This window comes from Syzygium oleosum, unplaced genomic scaffold, assembly GCF_021117445.2.
Source record: "Syzygium oleosum isolate NSW1041296 unplaced genomic scaffold, Sole_v2.1 Sole_v2.13, whole genome shotgun sequence".
Classification (NCBI taxonomy): domain Eukaryota; kingdom Viridiplantae; phylum Streptophyta; class Magnoliopsida; order Myrtales; family Myrtaceae; genus Syzygium; species Syzygium oleosum.
Genome location: NW_026607497.1, coordinates 6,349,758 through 6,376,354, shown reverse-complemented (window position 1 = coordinate 6,376,354; position 26,597 = coordinate 6,349,758). Strand labels below are relative to the sequence as shown.

At 42.8% G+C, this 26,597-nt stretch overlaps 4 protein-coding genes across 4 annotated transcripts; 1 reads left to right on the top strand and 3 right to left on the bottom strand.

The window, feature by feature from the left end:
• Positions 1–3,203: 3,203 nt before the first annotated feature.
• On the bottom strand, positions 3,204–5,324 carry LOC115664949 (uncharacterized). The gene has a single exon (XM_030586826.2). The coding sequence runs from the start codon at positions 4,713–4,715 to the stop codon at positions 3,477–3,479; it is 1,239 nt and encodes a 412-aa protein (XP_030442686.1). The 5' UTR covers positions 4,716–5,324; the 3' UTR covers positions 3,204–3,476.
• A 7,593-nt stretch (positions 5,325–12,917) lies between these two features.
• On the bottom strand, positions 12,918–15,041 carry LOC115675199 (uncharacterized). The gene has a single exon (XM_030597800.2). The coding sequence runs from the start codon at positions 14,177–14,179 to the stop codon at positions 13,139–13,141; it is 1,041 nt and encodes a 346-aa protein (XP_030453660.1). The 5' UTR covers positions 14,180–15,041; the 3' UTR covers positions 12,918–13,138.
• Positions 15,042–17,364: 2,323 nt separating this feature from the next.
• Positions 17,365–18,818, bottom strand: LOC115675111 (F-box protein AUF1-like). The gene has a single exon (XM_030597728.2). It carries the CDS (start codon positions 18,439–18,441, stop codon positions 17,497–17,499), a length of 945 nt encoding a protein of 314 aa, XP_030453588.1. The 5' UTR covers positions 18,442–18,818; the 3' UTR covers positions 17,365–17,496.
• Positions 18,819–24,441: 5,623 nt separating this feature from the next.
• On the top strand, positions 24,442–25,521 carry LOC130139724 (NDR1/HIN1-like protein 13). Its single transcript, XM_056317328.1, has one exon. It carries the CDS (start codon positions 24,596–24,598, stop codon positions 25,409–25,411), a length of 816 nt encoding a protein of 271 aa, XP_056173303.1. The 5' UTR covers positions 24,442–24,595; the 3' UTR covers positions 25,412–25,521.
• Positions 25,522–26,597: the final 1,076 nt, after the last annotated feature.

Below are 26,597 nucleotides of genomic sequence, written 5' to 3'. Positions count from 1 at the left end.
TCAATGGACGACGATTTCTCCTTTAGGAACCTTGAAACGAAGACATTATTTAAATTATAGAGTGAATCAATCATCTTGGAAAAAGAAGAAAATTAAGTACGTATTCCCCCCGATTAGAAATAGCAAAAGATATTCCATTTATTATATATATTTACAGAAACGGTGATTATTGTGGGAATGTCACATCTCATCACCCCACACATTAATGTCATTCGTGTAATTATAATTTCATTATGCGAGCGCAATTGAAGTTTTTAATGAATACAAATTTATTGTTCTTAAGTTTTCTTTCATCTACCATCGAATAAAAAATTTAGGTTAGGACTTGTATGTAACGACTAATTATAGAAAATGCTTAATTTGTTAACCCACGACATGGGTGGGGTTCGAGTAAATAATTGTATATATATGAAGAAAAAAATGTTAATCTGATAATAACTTTCAAGTTGATTAAATTGGATTAATTCTCTATAAGGAAAATATTCAAAATGCTTAACAATCTAACCGACACTAGAAAGTCTATCAAAATCCTTTAGTGGTAACAAAGGTAAATATTCTATATTTACAAATTTCAGTGGATTAGAACCTCTTTGCATCCAGCGAAAATAAAAATGGAACTTTTATGTCAAATGTTTAGTCCAATGTATTTAGTGAAAATATGGAATTAATTGAGATTGGGGAAAGCACTCTTGTTTTTAATGCAAATTAATGCTTGCAAAAGAGATTAATTTAGTGAGAATACGCTATTTGTTGACAATTTCTCCTTTTTGTGTAGATTATTGCAACCAATTTTGATCTTTTAATAAATCATTAATCAAATGAATTACTTGAAGCCGGTTATGAAAATTTAGAAGTGACCACACACATTTGATTCAAGTCAATCACGATTGAAAAACAATCAAAACGTGTCGCACGTGGCAGTTAGATACAGCTTACACGTCGGCATTCAAATGTTGCTAAAACGATACAAATGGCTGGTCATTATTGGCGAACGCCGCCACGTTATCGTTCATACGCACGAGATAAATGGCACCTGGCACAATGGTAATTGTTCATATTTTCTTTGGTGGGGAGTGCATCAAATGATATTCTTGCATCGTTACAGTGCTAAGACATTCTTTAAAAGTTTGTAATGATATATATATATATATATATATATATATATATATATATATATATATATATATATATATATATATGAATATGGACCATAGTAAATTATTGGCACCGGAGAGAGAGAGAGAGAGAGAGAGAGAGAGAGAGAGAGAGAGAGGCTAGTCCTCTCGGACAGATAAGGGTGGACCAACGGAGGGATAATATAGAAGAGATGTGGGAAAGACAAACATCATCGATAAGCACCAAATTATTATTCTCTGGCTTGGCCCACCCAATATTTTCCACCAAATTTTTATGAAAAAGAATCATAGAAAAACGAAAAAAATAAAGGAAAGAAATTCACCGTATCCTAATTACATGGCTACTAAATCCTCTCTTTTGTCCTCGTGTCTTACAATATCTCCAATAGGGTCGCATTCGTGACTGGTCATCCCATGCATTTAGTCGGTGTTTTTCGTCCTTCTTCATTCGATCAAGAATTCAATTTAGTATAATATATTTTTCTTTATATGAATAGAAAATTTCGTGCATCCCAAAGTGAAGCATGCACAATCTTTTATGTATGTCATATATGGCGAGCGGTTCACATGCTAACAATTTAAATATATGCGTGCACTCATTTGCCAATTGTTGTGCACATTGATCTCTTTTCGCATGACACATATATATGGTGGCTCTAACTTGATAGATCAAGGAAAATACAATTTTTGAATTTGACCAGAGTCCAATGGGTGGAAGCAAAACCATGTCATACAATGAGCCTTTATCATCCTAATTAGGGTCTTTTTTGTTTTAAAGAAAAACTACTTTTCATTACCACTTTTCGATGCTCTGATTGTGTAGCGCTTCCTGTGACTCTAATACTCTGTATACATGGGCTGAAGGTATTAACTTAACCGGTTCATCGAATTTGTGAGGTGTTTCATGAATTTCCAAATAACTATATCTCCATGACCATACCATTGGATTATAAGAAAAGGCAAATACCGACTTGCTATAGAAAAAGAGATTGTTTGGTACACGATATTCCCTAGAAGTTTGCATGTAGTTATCTTTTGAGTTGCATCAATTTGAGTGATATTACCTAATACGTGCAAAAGTTAAAGCACCTATTTAAGAAGCTACAAGTGTGCGACTCTAATGTCTATGGGGGTTCTATCTTTTGACTTTTTTTACAACTCATTGAGTTTCAAGTCAGAATTCATTTGATTTGAACACCCCTAGCATCTAAAGACATGTATACTATAACATCTAAGTTCAGCTTGACTACTCTTTCACAATTTTTAATTTTAAAAAAGTTGAAAGATTGATGGGGAAAAAGGGGGGCTTTTTGGTTTGACTTCACATCTCTCGCATCACTCCCAAACATCGTTCAACATCATTCAACATCATTTCAGGGTGAGCTTGAACAACCAATTTTGACAAAGGGCAGATTCAAGATTTGGAATTGGAGGCAGGAATTGGAATTGATCACCATCAATCACAAAGGACACTTACCTAAAAGATCAAATATTCATCCCCATGTCTATGCTCATTGCCAATGAAGATCGAACGTCAGTAATTTCCGGTCAAATGTTATGGTTAGAAAAGCTACCTCGTGGTAGGAAAAATATGTTGTTTGGTGTGGAATTGCGCAGATTACTGATATAGATTATTACTACGAGAATTAGTACGAGGACATTGTTTTTTCACTAGGATAAATTTTTCGTGCATGGATAGCAGCAGTAGGCAAATCATTAAATTAAAAATCAAGCACCATATTGAGGCCAAGTTAGGCCACGCCTCTTTATTTACGCTACATGCCTACATATTTCCCTGATTCACCTAAAATTCGATGTGAATCAATAGCAATGACAGGAAAAAGGCCAAAAAAAGAAAAAATTCACAGGCAACTAAACAACCTTTAGTATACCGATTCCTGGCTGAATCATTTTACATAGATGCTTATTCCAGTAATATTTGAAGTGGAGAAGCACAAACAGCTAGATACTTCCATGTAAAGTCCACTTCTGTCTTCAACTAAGAGCGAACCAATGGAATTTAGCAACTGAATCAAAGAGGAAAATGAGTTCTGGAATGAAAGGGAATTGGCTGAAATTGTGTGATAACGTTCTTATTTCTAGAGAGAGACCCCAAAAACGAATATACAGAAAACTAGGAAGAGAGATACTGTTTGATGTAAACAGGAACACGGCTCAGAAAAACAATCTTGGCCTCATCATTACAGTCACTATCACCGAATCCTCATCATGAGAACAATATTTGTAATTCATCCCCCTCCATTTCTGGACTCGGTGCATCATTCTCATCAGTCATCATTCGCTAAATAATATTACCTTTCTCGAGTTCTATGTGGAGGCCTAATCAGTGGGACTAATCCAGTAATCGACCCTTCCTTCACCTCTTGCAGAGACATTGCTGTTGTCCAGGCTCTTGTCATTGTGAAACTCTGACGAAGAAGAAGCTGAATAATTGAGCTTGCACCCATTGAAGCTCTGTGATGAGTTCCCATAGTTGGTCTCGTTGAAGGGCCTCAACTGCTCCAATTCCTTCCCTCCATTCGACCTGCCTCCTTCTCTCCAACCACCCTCGTTCGTCCTCGCCGTGTTCTCGTGGCTCGCAAGGCCGTCCTGCCAGTTGGGGTTGAAGTTTGCGGGGCTCATGGCGAGTTCCTTATCCGAAGAATTTACTGCTCTTCCCATGTTTCCTTGAGAATTCAAGCCGAAACCCGGTAGTATAGTTGGCGCACCAAGAGGGTCATGTGTGAGAGAAGGGAATGTGAGGACGTTGTTTTGCAGGGTGAGAGGGTTTTGAGGCTGTTTTTGTGGGTTCAATTGGAAAGCGGATGGAGGGACGCTGTGGCAACCAGTGTTTCGGAAATTGTTTGCTATTGAAGTGGTGAGGTGGCTAATCGTGTTGCTGACCATGTTGGCGTCAAGCTTCTGAGCCGAGGGGCGGAGAGGATGGAAAAGCGGGCCAATTGAGCTGGCACCGCCGAAGAGGTCGAGCTTGCGGGGGCCCGAGAAGGGCGGGGCGGGGAACCCGGTGAACTCTTGCACCATTGCCCGGAAGTTCGTGGTGTCGGTGGTGAGGACAGTGGTCGGGGCGCGCCTCGATGCTCGAGTCCTCTTCCGGGGGTTCCTTGCGGCCTTGGCCCGATCATCCCGCGCGAGCTGCGGCGCTTCATGGACTAATTGCGCTTGTAGAGACGAGGATGATGATGAAGTTGGGTATGGCTGTCCTTGGCTTGCCCCTTGTACAAGCAACATGCCTTGGCTGGACGAGGAGGGTCCGGGCACAGTGTCGGATCTCGGGTCCGCTCGGAACATGCCGAGATCGAAATGGGCGGTGGCGAGATTTGGGTTTGGGTGAGTGTAGGTGGGAACAAAAGTGGAAGTAGAATCATATAAAGAGGGTAGGTGGTTGTTTTGGTGGAAATAGGGAAATGGAGAGTGTGAACTAGAGAAGGAGCCTATATTGTTGGTATGAGCTGGAGGAGAATTTAATAAAACCGGCGGGGACGATTCAGCCTTCGAGTCATCGTAATCTTCGTCTCCGCCGCTCGAAGATTGCATGCTCCCACTGTTACCAGAATCCATAGCAGAGAGAGCGAGAGAGAAGAGAGAAGGGAGAGAGAGAGAGAGCTAGAGAGAGCTTACCAGAAGAGTTGACCCTGCAAAAGCAACTGCTGACCAAAGAAAAGAGATGCTGATCTGCTTGCTAACTTCAATGGAGACGGAGCAAAAGAACCCATAAAGCTATAGCTTCTAACTGCCTTGATCTACACTTCTCCCTCCCTCCCTCTCTCTCTCTCTCTCTCTCTCTCTCTCTCTCTCTCTCTCTCTCTCTCTGTGGCTGACTTCTTTTTGAGCTGGAGATAGAATGGACAACCAAGTGCAGATGGTAAACGAAAATGGGTAGATCTTTCTTGCCGGTGGAAAGAAGGGAGAAGAGACCCAAGATACGTCAAGCGGTGCGTGACCGTGTTGATATTCTTTCTGGGCTCTTCTTCCTCTGGAGCTGAACTAGGGTTTCAGAGAGAAAGAGCGAGAAAGATAAAAGGGAAAGTTTATTTAACCTTTTTGTTTCGGCTCTAAAAGAAAGAAAGGGAAAGAAAGAGAGAGAAGAGGAGGAGGAGGAGGTTGCAACCAACGTTTTCCACTAAGATGAGATCAATCGATCCTCCACACAAAGGGCTTGTGGGGTCTCTCTCTCTCTCGTTTTGTATCCTGAGAAGAGAGAGAGAGAGAGAGAGAGAGAGAGAGGGAGGGAGGGAGATGCTGGTGGCTGGCAACGGGTCAAACTCTGAGAGGGAGAGGAAGGGAGATAGATTTGATGTGTGAATGCGAAAGAAAGAAAGCGATAGGTAAATGTGGAATTTAACGAAGCCTTTTTTACGCACTGCTGATGGAGTCATACATGAATCAGAATACAGAATTGCTTTGGCAAAAAGCCATTGGAGGCGAACCAGAATCCACCCCCCTCCATGTTCTGGTTTGGAGCAACGCTAAGTATATTAAAAGATTTAATTTACAAAAAAAACTCATTATCTTCGATGACATGATAAAACAGAAACTGACCACTCGATGAGAATTAACTTCATCTCCTCTTATAGATTAGTTTGGACGGCCGGTTTTTGTTTATATACTTAGCATTATTACATGGGATAGTACTGCAAAAAGTTCTCCTTTCGTGCGTGTTCACACCAATAAGATGGACTTTTTGGATGGCCCTTTTAGATGCTTAAAGCTTAATAATAAATCTCTTGATTAAAATTTTAATTATACCTAGCTTTGGAGCCACCATCCACGTGTTCACACGATGGATTTCGGCGTGAGGGATAGAGATGCGCCGGGCGTTTCATGTTTTACGTACCAATGAGCATGTATCTATATGTGCATGCTCTCTTTGTGTAATTGCACGGCGACGATAATTTAGATTAACACATATGTATACATTAAGGAGAAATCAATTAATTAGTTAATTCGCGGGGATTCCTTGGTTACCTCAGCTTTTGACCGAGTCAGAACTCAAGAAACGAAAATTTCGTAGCTACAATCATTGATCAACATAGGGGAATCTTTCGCCCGCGCTCGCCCACTGAATTTCAGACACGAAAATACGTACCCTTCTGCTATAAACAATCATCGGTCCGTGTCCTGATCTCTAGCTTCGTGCATGATTTCGAAACCCTAATCTTTTAATAACTCGGGATTAGGCACACACCCTTTTCCGGATAGGTGAATACTTTAAACCCTGAACATCGATCCCGACACGTCACAAGTCCGCGCGATTGTTGCAACGGCGCGATCCTATTCGCGTCTTCCTCCCCGATTTAAAATATTCTCCGAGGATGTATCGTCTTAAGAAATGCGTGGGAAGGATAGATCGGTTGAACCACATCGCAGTTCGATACGACTATGGTAACCGGAGGAAAACACTTGTTTAATTCGCTTACGTGATTGGAGCTCGTGCGCAAGGACAGAAGAAGGGAAGAGGAGGAGGAGGAGGAGGAGGGGAAGAGGATGTGTAAAATAATAGGGGGGAAAGCAGATCGACACTGTGCGGGGGATAGACGTCCTTGTCATGGTACGTGTTATTATTTTCACTTTAATGGCCATTGGCCGACCCTACGAAACCAAATCCCGAACCCTAAAAGATCAAGATCCGCATCCTCTCACGTCTATCCCTCTCCATGACTGTGCACACATTGCATAACTTCACACGGAATTATTGGGAAATTCGTAACCAATCTCATTTAAATTTTTGCTGCTTGTCACGTATTCGTGATTCATGGGAGTCTTTCGAAGTTGATGTTCTTACGCAAGGCATGTGGGTTGAGGCTTCGTGGATGGACAAGTTTCGTGGGAGGTGGCTGGCTTCATGCGGCAGCTTGTCTTTTGATGGCCCATGTTTGCACGTCCATGATGTTTATGGGATCCACGGCTCGTCAGCTGCTGCTCCGCATTGAATTGATTGGCAAGTTTTGGTAAATTTCTAAGGACAGGCGAGTACGTTAATAGATGTGGATCTCGTGTGGTTAGGGGGGTCATCGCACATAGCTACCACACCGACCGCCCATGCCTCATATCTCTCACCGTCACATTTTAATGGGGAAAGGACCCTAAAAATATCACAATATTCATACGGTGCTCACTTTAGTGCGAAAACTTTTCGACAAATCACTTAAGTGTCACTTTGGTTAAAAAAAAATCAATCAAGTGCTTAATTCAATTTGGGACTCCGGAAATCTGAGTATCAATATTTTAACCTTTTTTTCTGATCCACGTGGCTCGCCGGCGCTCTGAGTCAGCATAATCACACTAAACAATGTTGCTGAGCATGTTTGCACCATATGTAAACCCTAATTTGGACAAATCGACCATTTCCACTCTTCTTCAAACCCTAATTCGGACCAAGGCAATTTGGGGCAAAACGAATCGCCATTCACAATAGAAAACGACGGTATGAATAGAGTTGACATCGATGAAGAAGAAAGCCTCAGTAGCTTGGCAAGCGACTGCAAGGTGGTGGAGTATCTAGAGCCAATGATGTCGCAAGACCTCCTCCACAAGTTATCGTCGTCATTCAGCTTCGATTCCTCACAAAGCTCGATCTGGTCTCTACACCTCCCTCGCTCCCACCTCCCCCATCGATTCCGACTCCTTCGCCACTCCAAAGAAGCTTTGCTTTGGATTCGCTCCACAGAAAACGACGAAGAAGAAGGTCAATCTCTCCATGAGTAATAAGAAGAAGACGAAGAAGAGTCGATTATGGAAATCTAAATTTGGATTATCGAATTTCTATTCAGAATTTCCAATTTAGGGTTCATTTGATTTGGTGGGTTTGTGGGGTTGAGACAAGGATCCAAGCATTTCAAGAAGAAGAAAAGATATCAACGGTCCACATGAAGCTTTCCGATTATATGGAAGGCCAAGATTATTTCTATTTTTATAAAAAAGCCACCTGTGACTTTTTGTCAAAATTTGTCACCAGAGGCACTTAACTAATTGTTTTTCCTTCACCACAGCACTTAAGTGGTTCGTTGAAAGTTTTTTGCGCTAAAGTGAATACCATATGAAAGTTATGACACTTTCAGTGTCCATTTCCTATTTTAACCTATTGCCATCCTAAGTGCTCTCTTAGGATGCCATATTTGATGGAGCCTAAGCAGAGCCAGACTTAGGTTAGACTTTGGCGCCCCTCGCGGTGGTCTACCTTTGTAGAGAGAGGGGGCAGGTGCAGGGGGTTTTGCAAGGTCGGTGGCGTCTCGCGACTCGAAAGGCTAATAGCAACGGCATGACGGTGGCAGGCAAAGGAGGAGCTGCAAAGGTCTCGGATCTCTCCGGCATACGGACAGGGAAAGGCCAAAGGGGAAAATAGAAAAGGAAAGAACATAAAAAAAAAAAAATGAAAGAATAGGTCTTGTCCTCATCCAAAATGCACATAAGGTGATTCATCGACATATTAAGGAATTAGTTGCACATTGTGTAATTAATTCCTAATTTTATAGGATCCCAATCCGTGAGAATGTGCAACTAATTCCTAATTTTATAGGATCCCAATCTGTGAGTAACTATAAATCATATAAGTCCTACAGATCTTTAAAGTGATTCAATCGAGTGTTTCGGCGATTTCGTTCACAAGAGAAAATCACATGCGCCATACTTAAATTTTGTCCGAAATGTGATTTTCTAGCAAGGAGAATCACTAGAAGTATTTGACTGGATCAATTTAAACGTGTTAGAATACAAATAGTCAAAAAGGAAGTTCTAAGACTTATTCGCACGACTTATCTTTATTTTGTGCAGAAATTTAGGACTTTCGGTGCAATTCTTTTGTTACTTAGGCTCCGTTCGTTTCGCGAAAAATGCAACGTTTCTGGAAAATGTTTTCCGGAAAATCATTTTCCAGGAAAATGATAATATTTTCCGGTGTTCGACTGAGACTTGAAAAAAAAATGACAATATTTTCCGGTGTTCGATTGAGACTTGAAAATGAACTAGAAAATATTTTCCACTGTTCGGTATGGAAAATCAATCCTTCATTCACTACTTTTAATATTTTTTATTTTTTCAGAAATTGATTTTTTAATTATTTTAATTAACTTTTTTTTTTCACCTTCTTCTCCGGCCGGTCGCCGGCCACGACGAAGGCCGGAGATCGGCCACAGGCGAGCTCGAGCGTCGCCTGAGGGCAGCAAGGCTCGAGCTCGCCTGTGGCCGGCAACCGACCGGAGAAGAAGGTGAAAAAAGAAGAAAAGAAAAGAAAAAGAAAAAAATAAAAAAAGATAATTAAAAATTAGAATTTTAAAAAATAAAAATAATTAAAATGAATAGTGAAAGAATGAGGGGGGTTTCCTCACTTTTGAAGGTCTTTTGTCCATTGAGGGAAAATATTTTCCGTGGCTAGTGTATTTTCCATGAAACAAACGTCTGAAAATCTGGAAAACGTTTTCCTGAAGTTATTTTCCGTAAAACGAATGGAGCCTTAAAGAATTGGAATATGCTTTTTGTTAAAACAACTCATAAGCAGAAAACGGTCTATGGGCTTTTGGCCCTTTCGTTTTGCAAAATGACAAGCCTAATAAAATTGAAAATCACCTCAAACACAGGATGAAGTAGGTCGATCATATCATCATTTGGCAGGGTGAAACTTTAACTCTTGATAAGTGGGTCAAATGAAGATGTGAGGGTTGAGTTGCACGGAATTTTGCGGTAGATAAAATTTATGCATTTTTTGGATTGTATCATGGAGAAATTGGGAAAGATTACCCAATCAATCATAAAATTATTGCGTGGTTGCCGATTTAGTCTTAAACTTTTTAGTCAGACCAATGCACTCGTAGACCTTTGCACGAACTTCTGATGAAGCCATTCTGACCAATTGCTGCCGGAAATCACCGACATGGCAGTCCACATCAACGTACCACGTAGGAAGGTTGGTTCACAGGACCATTGATGATGGCTAGATGCTATGATTTCTGGCAACAATTAGGGGTGATTGATTTCAGGGTGGGTAGGTTCTTGACTTGGAACCTGAAACCTACCATGTTATAACCGTTTCCCAATTTTTAGAACCTGAAACTCACCATATTTGTCCTGGAACCTGTTTTGGAATCCACCCTCTTTTTCCGATCCAATTTTAGAGTCCACTTGAGAACCTAATTTTCTTTTGTTCTTTTTTCTGGTTTCCTTTTTTCCAGCAAAATAAGTAGCAATGAAACGATTCAAAATAAAAGATGAATAGTAAAAATCATTATCCGCCAAAAGCAACGATCCTAAGATGAGCAATAAAAATTACTATCCACCAAAAGTAACAATCCATAATATAGTAATAGTATGATCTACAGCTTCTTCTTTTTTAACAAAAGCTAAAAATCGGTTTCAAAACCAGTCCAAGTGGCTCTTTACTTGGAATCGGGAACCGGACTAGTTCCAACCAATTCCCAAAAAATGGAATTGGTTTTCGGACCAGTATAAATAGGAACCGATTCTCGAACTTGTTTTTCTGGTGGTAACCCTCCAGTTGCACACCCCTAGCGACAATTAGCCGGAATGACTATATTATAATTTTGCACAAAGAGTCTAGGACTATACTGGCGAAATCGAAAAAATTTAGGACCGAATCGACATTTGTACAAATAGATCTGCGACCGATTGAGTATCCCGAAATATCGAATCACGTGACTTAATTAAGCAGCCGAGCCGATCGATCCATGGTGAAAGAAAAGCCTATGCATTTGCTCAATCTTAACCAACATCCAACATGATTGGAATTCAACCAAATTTCTGACCCACTCACGTTGGATGTAGAAGCCAGGACAGGGCGTGATGAGTCGTTTCACTCGAACCGAAAGTGGAAAATCTCTCTTGAAAGCGTCAAACGAATACTCGAGCGCCGATTACCACAGCCGCCCCCCCAACCAGGCCTTAGTATCGTCCCTCCAAGAACCACGTACAATCCATATTAATTTTAAGTCTAAAAGATAGCATGTCGCGTGACGCTCCCATCATTTTCGACGAACCATTAAAGTTCTAAATTTTCGGCGGGAGGATCGTGGAAATGCCTGCCGCCTCGACCGGTCGAATTTCAGCTGCTTTATAACACTTTTTCTCAACAAGACTCACGTGCTCTACGAATAAATTCATTTTTAGATAGTTGTGCAACGTTCCGAGACATTTACAAGAAATTACAAAGGGAAGTCCTTTTTTTTCTAGGGCTCACGCATGGGACAGCTCTTACGTAAACCCTAAGCTACAACGACAAACACCCGGGATTTCTACTGTCCTGCCTAGTATTTGGGCACTAGGAGGGGACATAGGAATACGATGTGGGGTGGGGTTAGTTGCAATCTTTATCCACAGTTTGGTCTTTCATTAGAAACTTGCGTGCCCACTTATTAACACTGAGGTAGGTAACCTATTGCGATGAATTATCACCATTTAGATGATCGTGCAACACTATCGCTATCAGCGCGTCTAAAGTCGCAATCCGAGATCACACTGCAATCACATGGCCTGATTCAAAAGGTCGAAATACTAGTTCGAGTCGAACCCGCTCTCAGACCAAAACGATGAGCCCGTGAGAAACGCAGCTCGAACAGTTGATTGAAGATGACTCGTTTCTGTAGCGAAAGTCGCGTCTTCCTGGAAAACAACGGGCTATGCAAGGAGCTAATTATAAGGCATCTAACGGATTACCGGGTTTAGTAGGTTACTCTCAAACTGGTAAGTGCGCGACAGACGATGGATCTTAATTTACATGTGCTATCAATGTATTTTGAATCATCTGTATAGCCTCAACGGATAATTCCTTGGGCGTTCTGCTCTACACGGTGAAAATTAGTCGGCACGCAAGTTTTGCAACGGACTTTTTTGCAAACAGTTTAGGACTGAATTGGCACAACGGACTTTTTTGCTCCCTCTCGCCGGCGCCGGCGTGGCTGACGTGGCAATTTTTAATAATTTTTTATTATTTTTCGATTTTTTTTTTATTTTTTTCTCTTTCTTTTTTTTTTCGAGCCTATCTTCTTCCCCGGTCGCCGGTCCGGCGACCGGCGAGAGGCTGAGGCCGGCGAGGTCCACCTCGCCGGCCATGGGCGAGGCTTCGCCCAGCGACAGCTAGGCCGCCCAGATCTGGCGAGGTCTCGCCGTCGCAAGGCGAGGTCATGGCGAGGTCGACCTCGCCCGACGACGGCGAGGTCTTGCCAGATCTGGGTGAGGCCTCGCCGTCGCGGGGCAAGGTCGACCTGGCCAGGCGACGGCGAGGTTTCGCCAGATCTGGGCGGCCTCGCTGTCGCCGGGCGAGGCCTCGCCCAGATTTGGCGAGGTCGACCTCGCCGTCGTCGGGCGAGGTCGACCTCGCCATGGCCGGGTGACGGCGAGGCTGGCCCTCGCCGGTCGCCGGACCGGCGACCGGGGAAGAAGATAGGCCAGAAAAAAAAAAAGAAAGAGAAAAAAATAAAAAAATAATAAAAAAAAATATTAAAAATTGCCACGTCAGCCGCGCCTGCGCCGGCCGGCGTCCATGTCAACGCCGGCCGGCCAAAAGTGGCCAGATGGACTGAATTGGCACAATTGCAAAATATTTAGGGTTGAATTGGCAAAAAAAAAAGGTTTATGACTGAATTGGCACAATTACAAAAGGTTTAGGACTTTTTTCGGTAATTTTCCCCGGAAGAGTTCGTGTTGTGTTCTTCATATTCGCGTCTCTCAGAAGATAATAAAGATGTAACCTGAAATGTATCGAGACACTGACACGTTTTGGAATGTACAGCGGAGAGCGACAGAGTCAGAGAGCAACTAAAAACAGAGCTTGTATATCCCCAAAACTCAATCTACAACCAAGAGAATGGATCACTGGAAGAACTGATTATTGGAAAACTCGACCACATCAGAAATGTAATTTACAGGGTAAGAAAGACTGAATGGAAAAAAAAGTGTGACTGTGACAAAGTAGATTGCAGAAAAAACAGAGCCACTAGACAAGAAAAAAGTGTTGCCATTCTTGTTCGCATACCTCACCTCTTCCAGCTTATGCTCCTTGACAGCAGCATATCTCTCGCCCCACCACTAAGCCATGTTTCTCTTGTAACGTCAGATGAGCCTTTGCGGAGATCAGTGCCATATCTCGTCACCGCCATCTTTTCTGTCCTCTCCCTCTGCTCTTCTTGCTCTCTCTTCTCCTCTTCTATCAATATACTCAATTTCTTCATCCTCTCTCTCTTTCCCTTTTCTTCTTCTTCTTTTTCCTCCTTTTCCTCGCCCTCATCATGATCTTCTTCTTCTTTTTCTCGTAACCAGCTTTTTGCAGGAGCGGATCTACACCTCATTAGCAAGAGAGCATTTGGTGGAGGAGCAGTTGGCGGTGCATCGACCAAAGACCTCTCCTTTTCTCTCCTCTCTTCTCTGAACACGTTGCTCTGGTTTTCTTGCAACACCATGAACCACTTGGAGAAAATTGTCCTCGAAGTCTCTTTTCCATCAATTCCATCCGCACCCAAAGGGTACTCATAATTATCCTCCCCGGCCTCACCATCACTAGTGGCCTCCGATTCAGGGAAAGAGCCAAAGCACCTGAGGTCAAACCTTATGCTCCTCAAGCATGTCAAGAACTGCATGATCTCTTTCTTGAGCCCCAGAGATTCCATCCAGCCAGGCCTCTTCTTCTGCACCTTGTTCCTGCTGTTGTGAATTCTCTCAATCTCTTCCATCACGGTCTGCCAGCTCTTGCAAGCCGCGCCCGCGGCGGCGGCAGCCTTGGGCCGGACCTTGATCTGCCCGGCGCAGGTCACTTTGGGCGAGGTCGGCTCCGCCATCTCGGGCCCCATTTGCTTGTTCTTGGCCCATAAGAGAGGGCTCGCTTGGCCGAGCCTCGTGCTCGGCCTCTTGATTTGTTGGCGGCTCTGGTGGTGACGGCGGCGAGAGGACTTGCTCGTCTCCGAAGACGGCCTAGCCGGGCTGCAGATGGGCTTCTGCATCAACGTCAGGTGTGCCCGCGAGGGGAAGCATACTAGCAGATCTGTTGACTGAGCTACTTTGTGAGTCTCTTTGCCTTTCATGGCCAAGGCCAAGTAGTCTTGCTCTCTCTTTTCCGCCTCCTCCTCCTTCTTCTTCTACGGATGAATTATCTGTTTCCTCAGATCTTGTGCTCGATGGGCTGCGTGCTTTGGTTACTTTGAGGGAAATGCTTCTGACGTGGTGGTGTTTTGAAAGAAAGGGAAGAGGGAGGAGTGACCAGCTTTCTCGTGCCTTTTGCCTCCTTTTAGTACGTGTTGGTTCCATTCTTTTTTGTTCAAAAACAGACTCCTGTTTGTCCCCATTGGTTTGGTGGGGGTCACGAGAAGAGGCTTCTTTCTCACCCTCCACTTTATTCTAATGCTTTCCAAGCAATTTTAAATTAGAGAGAGAGATGAAGTGGTGAAGGTAGAGACCCACGAGCTTGCTTCATGATCCAATCATACCACACCACCAAGTCGTGATGAAATTGAAAGACCGGTTTTGTAGACTCTTGCCGCTCACTAGTGCCCCCCCATGCATGATGCATACATCAACTCCAAGAAACCCTAATTTCATTATTAGAGCAGCAAGATTTGGTTAAAAAGGAGTTATGTATAGAATGCCCTTGAATCAGAGCAAATGGGAGTGATGGGAAGTGCAGATAGACGAACAAACGGACAATGGGAATGTGATAAAGGGAGGGAAAAAAGGAAAGGCGACCGAAAGTCGTGGTGGGACAAGAGGGGAGTAATTGAGGGATGGTAATCATGAAGTTTGGTAAAATGCGCTCGAGAGCCTCGGAGTAAAATATGCCGACCCCACCCATCTCTCCCACACTTCTCCTCCTTTTGTTTAGTCTCTCCATGTTTGAAATGCCCCCTCTCTCTCTTCCTAAGTAAAGCATCAGTACCATGGCTACAGAGAGAGAGAGAGAGAGAGAGAGAGAGAGAGAGAGAGAGAGAGAGAGAGAGAGAGAGAGAGAGAGAGAGAGAGAGTCTTCTCTCCCCTTCTTGTTTAATCTTTTTTGTGTGTAATTTCAACCCTATTGATGTGATGAACTCAACTATACTCTTCCCCTTTGGCATGATATTGTGTCTGGTGTGGACCATGGGGACCGGCTTAGGCTATAAGGGAAAAAGGTTTTTATGAATCAAGTGGAGTATGATGTTCTTGCATCATATCTGGTCAGGCAACATTTCGTTTCTAAAAAGTCTCTCTAGCATATGACACATGAACTCATGTAAAGACAATTTATGTATAATTCTAACTCCGATCACGTACTCTTAGCTCTCTTTTCTCCCAATTAATTCGGGATAACAAACCACGAAACAAAACTAAATATTGCGGATCAATGTAGTTAATAGGGCATCAGCGTCCCATTTCGTCGTCGCTCCCCATTCTCCGCCACACTCGCAGCTGCCTTCATCGCAGCTCTTACGGCTGCCTGCTCCCACCATAGCATTCGATGTCAAGCTTCCTTTGTCTTTCCCTTTGCGACTCTGGTCACCACTGCAACTCAAGGACGGAGTTGGAAGGGACTCCTGGTCCCCCAAAACTTTCTAATGTTACACTATAGTCTATAATTTAAGAATCTTCCACTTTGATATTTATGTACTTTGTCCCCCCTAAATCTCCAAGATTCTTTGAATTTCAGAGTTTGATGAAGGACATTAGGTATGCTTTTAAGCTTTTTAATAATAAATGACATAAGATGAGATAACAACGCACTTTCAATTTGAGAAGTAAGAATATTTTGCAACATTAAGATATATATTGCTACTCCAGTAACATCAATTAGATGTCGACAAGGTTGTACTATATATATATTTTTAGGGAGACCATTAAAGAAAGAATTCGGATGTGGGTGAGGTCCTAAAAGATCAGAGAGCAATTTCTATGTCTTAAATGGTGATTAGGTCACTTGGATCCCATTAATAATTGTTTTTCATTGATTAAACATCTTCCTAACCCTAATAACGTTGCAAGCCCCTCTTTTTTAAAGCTTTTTAATAATAAATGACACGAGACGAGATAACTACGCACTTTCAATTTGAGAAGTAAGAATTTTTGGCAACATTAAGATATATATTTCAGCTCAGGTAACATCAATTAGATGTCGACAAGGTTGTACTATATGAATTTTTAGGGAGACCATTAAAGAAAGAAATCGAATGTGGGTGTGGGCTTGAAAGATCAAAGAGCAATTTCCATGTTTAAAGTAATGATTAGGTTACTTGGATCCCATCAATATTTGTTTATCATTGATTAAACATCTTCCTAATCCTAATGACATTGCAAGCCCCTGCTTCCCTCATGGGCTTGAGCTTGATTCCGGAAGACTGGGCCTTTTGGCCTTTGTTTTTTTTACTTTGTACCCTGGTTGTGGCCTTCGGAATGTTTATAAGGAAAAGTTGCACTTCTCCTCTCTATATTTTTACGATTTTTCAAATCAAGTCTTTGTGTTTTTAATTTGTCTAATTAAGTACTTCTCCTTTCGCAAACAATTTCTTCCGATATTGAATCCGACCCAATCCATCGGACATGGCAATTGAACAAAGTTGTAGAGCGACGTGCACATAAGCATCTATATTAGTTAAAATTTATCCACATCATATCTCGGCGTTGTTTACATTAGTTAAATTTTTCCACCCGTCCACGTGACATCCGCATAGTTAATACGTCATCTGGTCACAACGTCAACTAAATTTGATCGGAGGGACTTGATTTGGAAATTTGTGAAAGTGTTATTTCTATATTTTTTTTCCGAAGAAGCGTATGGTCTTCTTTATGGAATCCTCTTGTTCAATTTCAAGGGCAACTTTGGAACCTACGCCAGGTCCCTTTAAGTCCGCTTGCGAGTACCACATGCAAAGAAACAATTTTAAAGTGCACAATTTCCGGGGCAAAAACTCTCAATATGAAATTGAATCAAGAACTTTATCTTCGAAAATTCAAGCTTAATATGCGATTTGAACGCTTAACATGTATAGAAAAGATTGGCTTTACCGTTGAAAAAGATAACTAAATGCTATTATTATTATTATTATTTGTGTTTATTTATTGCCAAGTTGGGTCGGTGCACACGCAAAGTGAATTGCAAAGTTCAAATGTCTTACGTAGCCAAAATCAAACATATTTGGAACTTAGTTATTTTCTAAATCATATGTCGGAACTTATCCTTGAATGTCATCATTTCGATTGTTATAAATAAAAATCTGGACATCAATCTAATAAAAAAACCTATGCGAAAAGACACTCTATACTAATCATTTTACACGTTTCTAATTAGAAAGAATAATGGCCTCCCCAAAAATGGAGGAAAAAAGAGAAGAAAAAAATGTTTAAATTACATATTTTATACAGTCTTGTTTTTATTTTTTTAGAAAGGATTCATCTCCAGCTGATGACTCCTACTCTTGAGCAAAGCCCTCACCGCCTCCCCGTAAGCTCCGCCCCCGAACGCCTCCAGCGCCAGCTCAGCGTCGTCCTCCGCCGCGCCGCCGTCCTCGTCGGGCCTCACGACGACCAGCATGGGCCCCTCGAGGCGCACCCCGCCGCCGCCGCCCGCAATCTCCACCGTGCTCGCGTGCCGCATTGACATCCTGAGGGTCGGCACCACCAGCTTCCTCGGCCCCTCGCCGTGTGATCCCGCCGCTTCCGCCGCCGCCGCGGCGGTCGCCGCCTCCCTCAACCCCAGCTCGTCCATCACCACCTCGCCCTCCCCGTCCCTGTCCCTCACCGCCAGCCGCGCCAGCCCCGCATGCTCCCTCGCCACCTCCCTCGCCACGTAACGGCGCCTCGCCGACGCGCCCGCCAGCGCGCTCAAGATCCACGCCACCCGCTCCTTCAGCCCCTCCCCGAAGCCGTCCTGCGCTTCCCCCGCCCCGCCCCCTCCGCGCCCGTGGCGGAACCCGAGGATGACGCAGCTCCGCAGTTGCTCCCCGAACACCGCCCTGTACCTCACCACCGTGCCCTTCTCGAGCCTCAGGTCGCCGGCGGGCAGCTCGATCTCCAGGTCCCGGATCCGGGCGAACCCGCGGAGGACCCGGGTTGGGTTGTTGGGCGGCTCGGGGGCGGCGGCGGGGTGCGGGGAGAGTAAGTGGTAGACGGAGCTGAGGAGGGTGCGGAGGAGGGAGAGGAAGGGGGAGTCGGGCCCCGGGTCGGGGAGGACCCGGTCGACGCGGAGGAGGAGGGCGTCGGCGTGGGGGACGAGGGAGTGGAAGCGCCGGGAGACGGCGCGGCAGCAAGCGAGGGCCTTGACGTCGGCGACGGCGTTGAAGATGTCGATGATGATGGAGTCCGGCAGGCAGTCGAAGCAGTCCATCTTCTTTTTCCGATGCGAGATGTTCTTGGGAGACGGAGGCAGAGAAGATGGTGATGGTGGCGGTGGTCTCTGCGCAGTGCGCGAAGGGGTTTATGGATTTATAGGGAGAAGAGAGTTTGACCGTTGACCGGAGGGGGGGCCCACGTGGCTTTTGGGGATCGGACGGACGAGGACAGTGGTTGCCGGCTTTGGAAAGATCGAAGCAAAAGGTGCGGGAGCTATCGATGGTTTTCCCTCCTCTTTCTAGACGTTTTTCTTCAATTTTTCCAGTTTTGAATTTTTTTTCAAGGAATTTAATTAACGAACTTCTTAGGACGTGCTTGTCGGGTAACTAGATAAGAAAGTCACGTAACTTGTTCAATAAGTTGGATGTTTTCAAGCTGTAACATGCAATTAAGAGTGTCTTGAGATGTGAATAGTTGTTGTTGAATTGTCTTGCATCGTTGAAGGGTGGTTGTCCGTCTGGTGCAGGGACAATTGCCAGCCTCTCACCAAATATTAATAAAAAGAGATGTTTCCCAAGATAGAAACGAAAGCGACAGAGAACGAGAGAGGTCATCTAATGCCTAAACTAATGGAGCAAAGCATAAAAACAAATGTTGATGGTCGTGTTCTCAAGGCAGCGGAAGTTTCCTCGTTTTTTCCGGGAGAATAGATCCGCTTGGGTAAGTATTGATTAGGGTTTTGTTCGTCACTTGTCAGCAACAATGTGTGTGCACATGCGCCGTTGGTCACGAGAGATTTGATTAATGTTGAGTGTCATTTCGGATGAGCCGAATGATGTCGGGTTTTAATCTCATATAGAATGAAATCAATGGTCAACCTTCACTACGAATAATAAGTTGTCTTGAATCAATTCAAAGGTCCTCGCTATGTAATGACGAGGAAAGACAATTTCATCCTGAATTATGATTAACAACTAGATTTCTTCATTAAGTCAAGTTCACAAGGGCTAACGTAATTTCGCGCCAAACTGTCGAGTTCCTAACTAGTTTTCACTTTTCTCACTAAATTGAAGTTCGAGTCATTGTCATCTCACTTAACACAAACCGTCCGTCAATGTTATTGTACTTCTATCGATTTGTCAGATCGTATCAATTAGGTGAATGGTACATACGGCTTATGTCCCATTAGCGTCGGCGAGATCCTTGGGCAAATGGGTGGTATACAAACAAGATTTATGGGTACCCCATATTGGTCCAACGAGAAGAGAATCCAACCTAATGAACACTACAATCTCGAATTAATAGCTGAACATGACATCGTTCCTCATCCATTTTAGGTCGAGAGGACTTGTCACACCGTGACACTTTCTGCTTCTTTCTGGTAAAACCATATTAGAAAACGGACACTTCCTCATCTTTTCCTTCCCACACACGTCGTGAATTTCTCTGGATCTTATTAGGCAAAACGGGACTAATTTCCCCGCAAAAGAACATGACGAATTGGACGCGCCACCGGTCGGGAATATCATAATGATTTCGATCAATCATCGTCACTAACGACCAGCCAATCATTGCAACCCTTGTTCACCAAGAAACCATACGAAATTCAATTAAAATCCCTAAAAACATGCCGGGGCTTTTAATTAGCACAGCGACGTAGCGATTTTCGTGGACTAATTCAGGCTCGAAACCAGTTCTCACGGGGTGCTGAATCGATCCATTTCTTTTGACCTTTCCTTGTGTGATACGCACGGCCACTCGGCAAACTCCTTTTTTGGGTAATGAACGTGGAAGATGCATGCGAACGATCCCTAATCTTATCAAGAAACTTCTAGCTCCTGAAATGTCGATGAACTGCGGCCTAAATCCGAATCTTCTTGCTCGTCTGCTCTTTTGAATTTTCATGGTTCTTGGGGAGGACCAACTTGTGAAAAAGTTTCAGCAGATGTTTGTCTCTTTCAAAGCCCGATTTTTGTCACCATGGCCCGATTTGATTTGATTGTGTGTGGACTTTGAGGGCCTTGTGCTTGTCGATGTCTCGAACGTACTTGACTTGCGACTACCGACCTCTAGTTTATTTTTTTTTATTAAGATATGTACACTAGAAGTCATAAAACTTGTAAAAGGTGCAATCTAGTCCTAAAACTTGTAATATTGGTTCGATCGAGTCCTAAAGTTAACACCGTTTAAATTACTAATGAAAAATGCTGACGTGGTGCTGACGTGTCTTATTTTAATACTTTTCTTGAGACACGTGGCGATGAGGTGGCGTCCAACAAACGCTACGTCAGAATTTTTAAAAAAAGATATAAATTAAATTAGAAAAAAGCTATAAAAATTTAAAATTAAAAAAAAAAAAGAAGAAGAAGAAAAAGAAGAAGACCCAACCGGCGACTGTGGTGGTGGCCAAGCCCTCGTCGGTGGCCGTTGCCACAGCCACCAGGAAGGGCCGACGGAGGTTGCCTAGGCCTTCCCGAAGCTTGGCGACCTTCGCCGAACCCAGGCGAGTCCCTGGCGAGGGCCTACAGTCCTAATATGGGGGAGGGCACAACCCTCGCTTGACCCTTGCCTGGGGTCGGCGAGGGCAGGCGAGGGATGGCGAGGACTCGCCTGGGGTGGGCGACGCTGGCCGAGGCCTCGCCGTCCCTCGCCTACCCTCGCTAGCCCTAGGCGAGGGCTGGCGACCCTCATTCAGATCTGGGGCGCAGGTCGCATCCTCCCCCAGATCGGGGCTACAGGCCCTCGCCGGGGGCTCGCCTGGGGCTGACGAGGGTCGCCGGGCTTCGGAGAGGCCCGGGCGACCTCCACTGGCCCTTCCGGGCGGCTGTGGCGGCGGCCATCGGCAATGGCTTGGCCACCGCCACAACCGCTGGTTGGGATATTCTTCTTCTTCTTTTAATTTATATTTTTAAATTTTTTCTGACGTGGCGCTTGTTGGACGCCACGTCATCGCCACATGTCTCAAGAAAAGTAATAAAATAATATACGTTAGCACCACGTTAGTATTTTCCGTTAGTAAATTAAACGATGTTAACTTTAGGACTCGATTGAACCAATTTGATAAGTTTTAAGACTCGATTGCACCTTTTACAAGTTTTAGAACTTATAGTGCACATATCCCTTTTTTATGTGATTGTTTTGCATATTGACTACCGACCTAGATAGGTCACTCTTAGTCGAAAAAGGAAAAAAAAAACAAAAAATTTCTTTAAAAATAAAGATAGAGTAAGATAGAAATTTAATGAGGAAAGGAAAAAGCGGGGATTTGAATTGCTTTAGAAAACAGATCAAAATTGTTACGGGATGGACGGGATAAGTTTGAGTCTAGAAATTTATTGGATAAAACGAATGATTGTTGTGCAACAAATGGACTTTGTAAGGATTCAGACCCTTCACTTACAAGAGGAGAACAATTTTAAGCCCAAGCCCAACCTCTATCTCATTTAAGCCCATTTTCAGTTAAATCTGCAGCTTTTTTTTTTTTTTGGGGGGGGGTGTTTTCTGAATATCTGCAGCTTGTGAGAGAGAGAGAGAGAGAGAGAGAGAGAGAGAGAGAGAGAGAGAGAGAGAGAGAGAGAGAGAGATTCATCTCATGCACCCAATGGAGGCCTTAACAAAATAAATTAACTCCAATTTGTAGCGCTTTGTAAGGATCTGAACCCTTTATTTATCTAATTGAAGGAATTTATTTAGCTCAACTGTAAATTCGGATTAGAGTGGATTTTAGTTTTTAGGGTCCAATATAGGAGTTCTTTAGCTGCAAAATCATCTAATAATGAAAGTTTAAAGTGTTGTGGAGCTGTGAGATTTTAAAGAAGTGGATTTGGAGTTACAGTTTGGTCGAGGTGAAATTTTGAAAATGCATGCGCGCTCTGTTAAAACCAGTTACAAATTACTATTTTCAGCAATGGTTTTCACCTATCTCCGGCCATCTTTTGGGTCAGCGTAACTCAGAGTCTTTTAGTACTTTAATAGAGTTTTCTTTTGATAATAAGCTCCTTTGAATCAGAGTTTGTTAGAGAGAGTTATAGTGCGACTAAATTCGGTGCACAAGTTGCCACACTATAGTGGACATCATTATGAGTCCCCTTTGGGCGAGCTTTTTGTTGGCGTATCAGAGTTTTTTTGTCACAGGAAAAGCCTAATTTAGTCAAGTCTTAGTTAAGATATTTCTCTACTTGATTTTGATACTCATTTCTTGCTTAATTGATAGGAATTAGAGTTCATTAGCTCAAGATAGCTTTTTGCTGTTTGGTTTTGCAATCTTAGGTGAGTGGTGTATATATCTTCTTTGACTTTATAAAATCATGTCTTGGAAGTAATATGGATAAAATATGTTATGAGTTATGAAAGACGCATCACATGGTTTGATATTTCTTTGAAAAGAAAAGTGGTGCAAATATCATATTTGTTTCATAAAGCCATGTTGGGCGTTTACGACCCTTTTAATTATTTGAAATGGCAAAGTACCTTTTGAATATAACTCGAGCCGATTACTTATGAATGGTTTGCGAAAAGTTCTATGAAAAGAATTGTGAAAGGTTACCAATTTATGAATGCTTGATGAATTGAATTGTGAAAATCATTATGTTATGGTTAATGAATTTGAGTTGTGAGATGGATTCTAGATTTTATTTGTGAGTTATTGGAGGATGAGTAAATGATTTGATGCTCAATGTCACTATGTTCCAAACCCATTGAGGGGTTGGGAGTATGCAAACTATTTTTAAGACATCTTTGCGAGCCTAGCCACCAGCTAATATTTGTTAAGACCTAGCTAAGGGGGAATCTTGGTAAGCCAAGTTAAGGTGATAAGCATTGTCATAGTTTGATGTTGAGCATTAGATTGATAAATGGACTAATGTGTTGATGTTTGCTTTGATATTTTTTATGAAATGAATACTTTTTATGTATACATACACATATATTTATACACATAGTTGTAAGTAATATAACTCACTTTGACTTATGATATTATTTTATGAATATGCACAACAGATGCTCGATATGCTTAAAAGAGATTTGTACTACTCAGTAGGCTATGATTCCTTATATCATTCATCTTTAATATTTTTCGAGTCCTTATAGCAAAAAGTAGGACGAGAGCGCAATCCGCCGCAAACTTTTGATAGTTGGACCTTTGGGTATGAGTCGAGATAGATGTATACGTCTGATAATGGTTGTTGGGTTTTGCTGAGTCGAGAGATGTATACATATACTTTTTTATGGATTTTAAATTTCTGATCCTATAACCAAATTGTTGTTTTATCAGATATAAAGATGGAGATACATATATATTTTGATAATATGTTAATGTTTGTTATGTTTGAGACTGTGTTCAACGAATAAAAGGATGATCGTGTCATTTCCTCTATACTTGTAGGCTTTTAGGAGTCGGGGTGTGACATGTCGAGACTCTATAATTATGCTGAATTAAAATGATTCTTTATATTTGTCTTTTGACGATTCATTTTATAATGTCTCACTTATTGTATTTGAATTTCTTAGATTATTTGATTTATTATATTACTTTTATTATTAAATTTAGTCTTGACCATTTCAATGTCAAATGTTAAAAGCAAATTGAACAATAACCTATATGTAGTAAAACCACATGCATGGGCATGATAATCGTTTCAACGAGGCTAGTTATTTCTTGCAGATATCTACTTCTTTTTTTTTTTTTGGTCAGATGCAGCTATCTACTTCAGTCGATATATTTCTTATGGACGTAAATTATCCATATAATTGACCTAGATCGACTATCCATAATTCCACCATAAAACGACGTAAAACGATATTAGCATGAGATTAGATTAGAGTAGTATCAATTTAACAAAGTATCAAGTTTAATGGAATCTTCTAATTATCCTTCCTAATGGAAAATGTAGCTTTTTTATTTTTAACTAACTCCTCTTTTGACTGTTGCGTTAATGTAGGAGGAACCATTAGATTTGAGTTATTGTTCATACGTTTTGGCCTCTTGAAAGTTGAAACACCTTCCAATTATAGGCTTATTCACTTCAAACCTCTCATTCAGTCCAAAACCAACAGAGTAATCCTCCCACCTGATTTCTCTCCGTTCTCCAAAATTTACCATTCTTCCACCACCACCACGACGCTTGCCGCTGCCGCCGTTTGTACCTCCTTAGCCCCCTATTCCAAACAGCGACCTAACCCTCCTCTTGCTGACCGCTCCCCATCTTCTCATGGAGGAGCGGGATCACCCTTCTTCCAGCACTGAAGCCATTAGCCACGAGCTGCCTGTGCTCGACCCCGACCCCGACCCTGACCCCGACCCTGACCCCAACCCATTGAGGCCCAATGAGCAGCGCGAAGTCTTCCCCATGGGCACTTACGTCGTCCAAGTGCCCAAGGACCAGGTTTACCGCATTCCCCCGCCCGAAAATGCCCTTATCGTCGAGCGCTACCGCACTCCCATTGCCAAGAGCAAGAGGTCATGTTGCTGCTGCTTCTTGTGTCTGCTTTTGGTCTTCATCGCCGTCCTCCTCGTCCTTGCGGTTCTTGCGAGCATTACCTCAATTTTCATTAAGACCAAGGACCCCATTTTCTCCATCGATCATTTCCTCGTCAAGAAGACATTGCACTCTAGCCAAGGTATCGTCGAACATGAGTTTGATATAAGGACGAAGGCTAAGAACCCGAATGCCAGGAGTGGGATCTTGTACAAGGAAGGGGGAAAGACTTCCCTTTCGTTCGAGCAAAAGGAAGTTGCGGCCGGGACATTTCCAACCTTTTATCAAAGTAAGAAGAACACGACGACATCTCAATTAGTCCTTCATGGTTCTAGTGATGGATCATCGAAGGAGATGGAGGAAAGCATGAAGGGCGCAAAATTGAAGCCGAATTTGGCGTTCTCGCTAGCCATTAAAGTCCTGGCTAGGATGACGGTCGGATTGTTTAGGAAACAGGATGTGAACATTGTTGTTTCGTGTAACTTTGAGGTAGATACATTAGCCGAGGGAACTCGTATACTTTCCCAACAATGTCGTACCGAACACTAAGGGTAACGAGGCTGTAGCTTTGCTGGAGTTCATGGTAGTTCTTCTAAACATTTGAATGAGGTTTTGACATTTGAATGGTAGTTGCAAATGCATACGGAAAGTTTTCGCCATCGTATTCTTCTTCGACACAGTTTCCTTGATCAGTTTTCCTCATTATTTCTTGCCGTATGGATACATACTATCAAGCATTCCACGCATTCTATATCTAATGGCTTCCATTAGACATGTATGAATCGGAACCGGCGGTTCTGGGCCGGTTCTGGTTCCGGCCCGGTTCGGAACCGGCCAGTAAAAATTAAAAAAATAAATTATGAAATAAAAAAATAATGAATTATCAAATTATGAAATAATGAATTATTCAATATAAAATGTAATCAAAATGTACATTGTAATCAAATTTAGGGAAAAAAAAGAGAGAGAGATGGGCTTGAACTTAAAATGTAATCAAAGTTTTTTTTTTTTGGAACCGGTTCTGGGCCAGTTCCAAAATTGTTGGAATCAGAACCGAGCCCGTAGGCCACGGGCCGGTTCCGATTCCGAACTGCGGGCCCAGTCAACTGGCCGGTCCCGGGTTTGACCCGAGCCGGTTCCGGGCCGAAACCGGCCCGTGGCCATGTCTAGCTTCCGTGATCTCTGTTCAATGTGAGATGGCCATTTGAAACAGCAACACTAAGAAGCGAATTCGTAATGATTCCAGGCATGTCTCTAGTTGCAAAAGGAGCAATGTATTATGTGAACGTTAGATTCTCCTCTCCCAATCTACGAGACATATCAACCTTAACCCTAGAGATGATCTCGCTATTCATGGACCACAAGGTCGATTGTCATGAAATGTTAACGAAATAGAGAATGAATGCAAGAAAGAGAAATCGAGATATCAGGTTTTATCATAGTTCACTCTTAAACTAAGGTTACATCCTGCAATAAATTCCACTATAATTAGTACCTCTCATATCTCTATTACAACTTTCAATTACAAGGGAAGTAAACTATATATATTCAGTAGCTATTCATGGATCCGAGTCCAAACTATGAAAGCCCTCTGATGGCCAGGGGGCTCTGCCCCTTGCGTCCCCCACCGTGGCAGCCCTCCGAAACCCCTCTTACCTACCCAGGAACAGGACCCGTACCTTCCTGTTAATGGATAGTATGAACCACACTTTAACATGATACAACGGTATTCCTA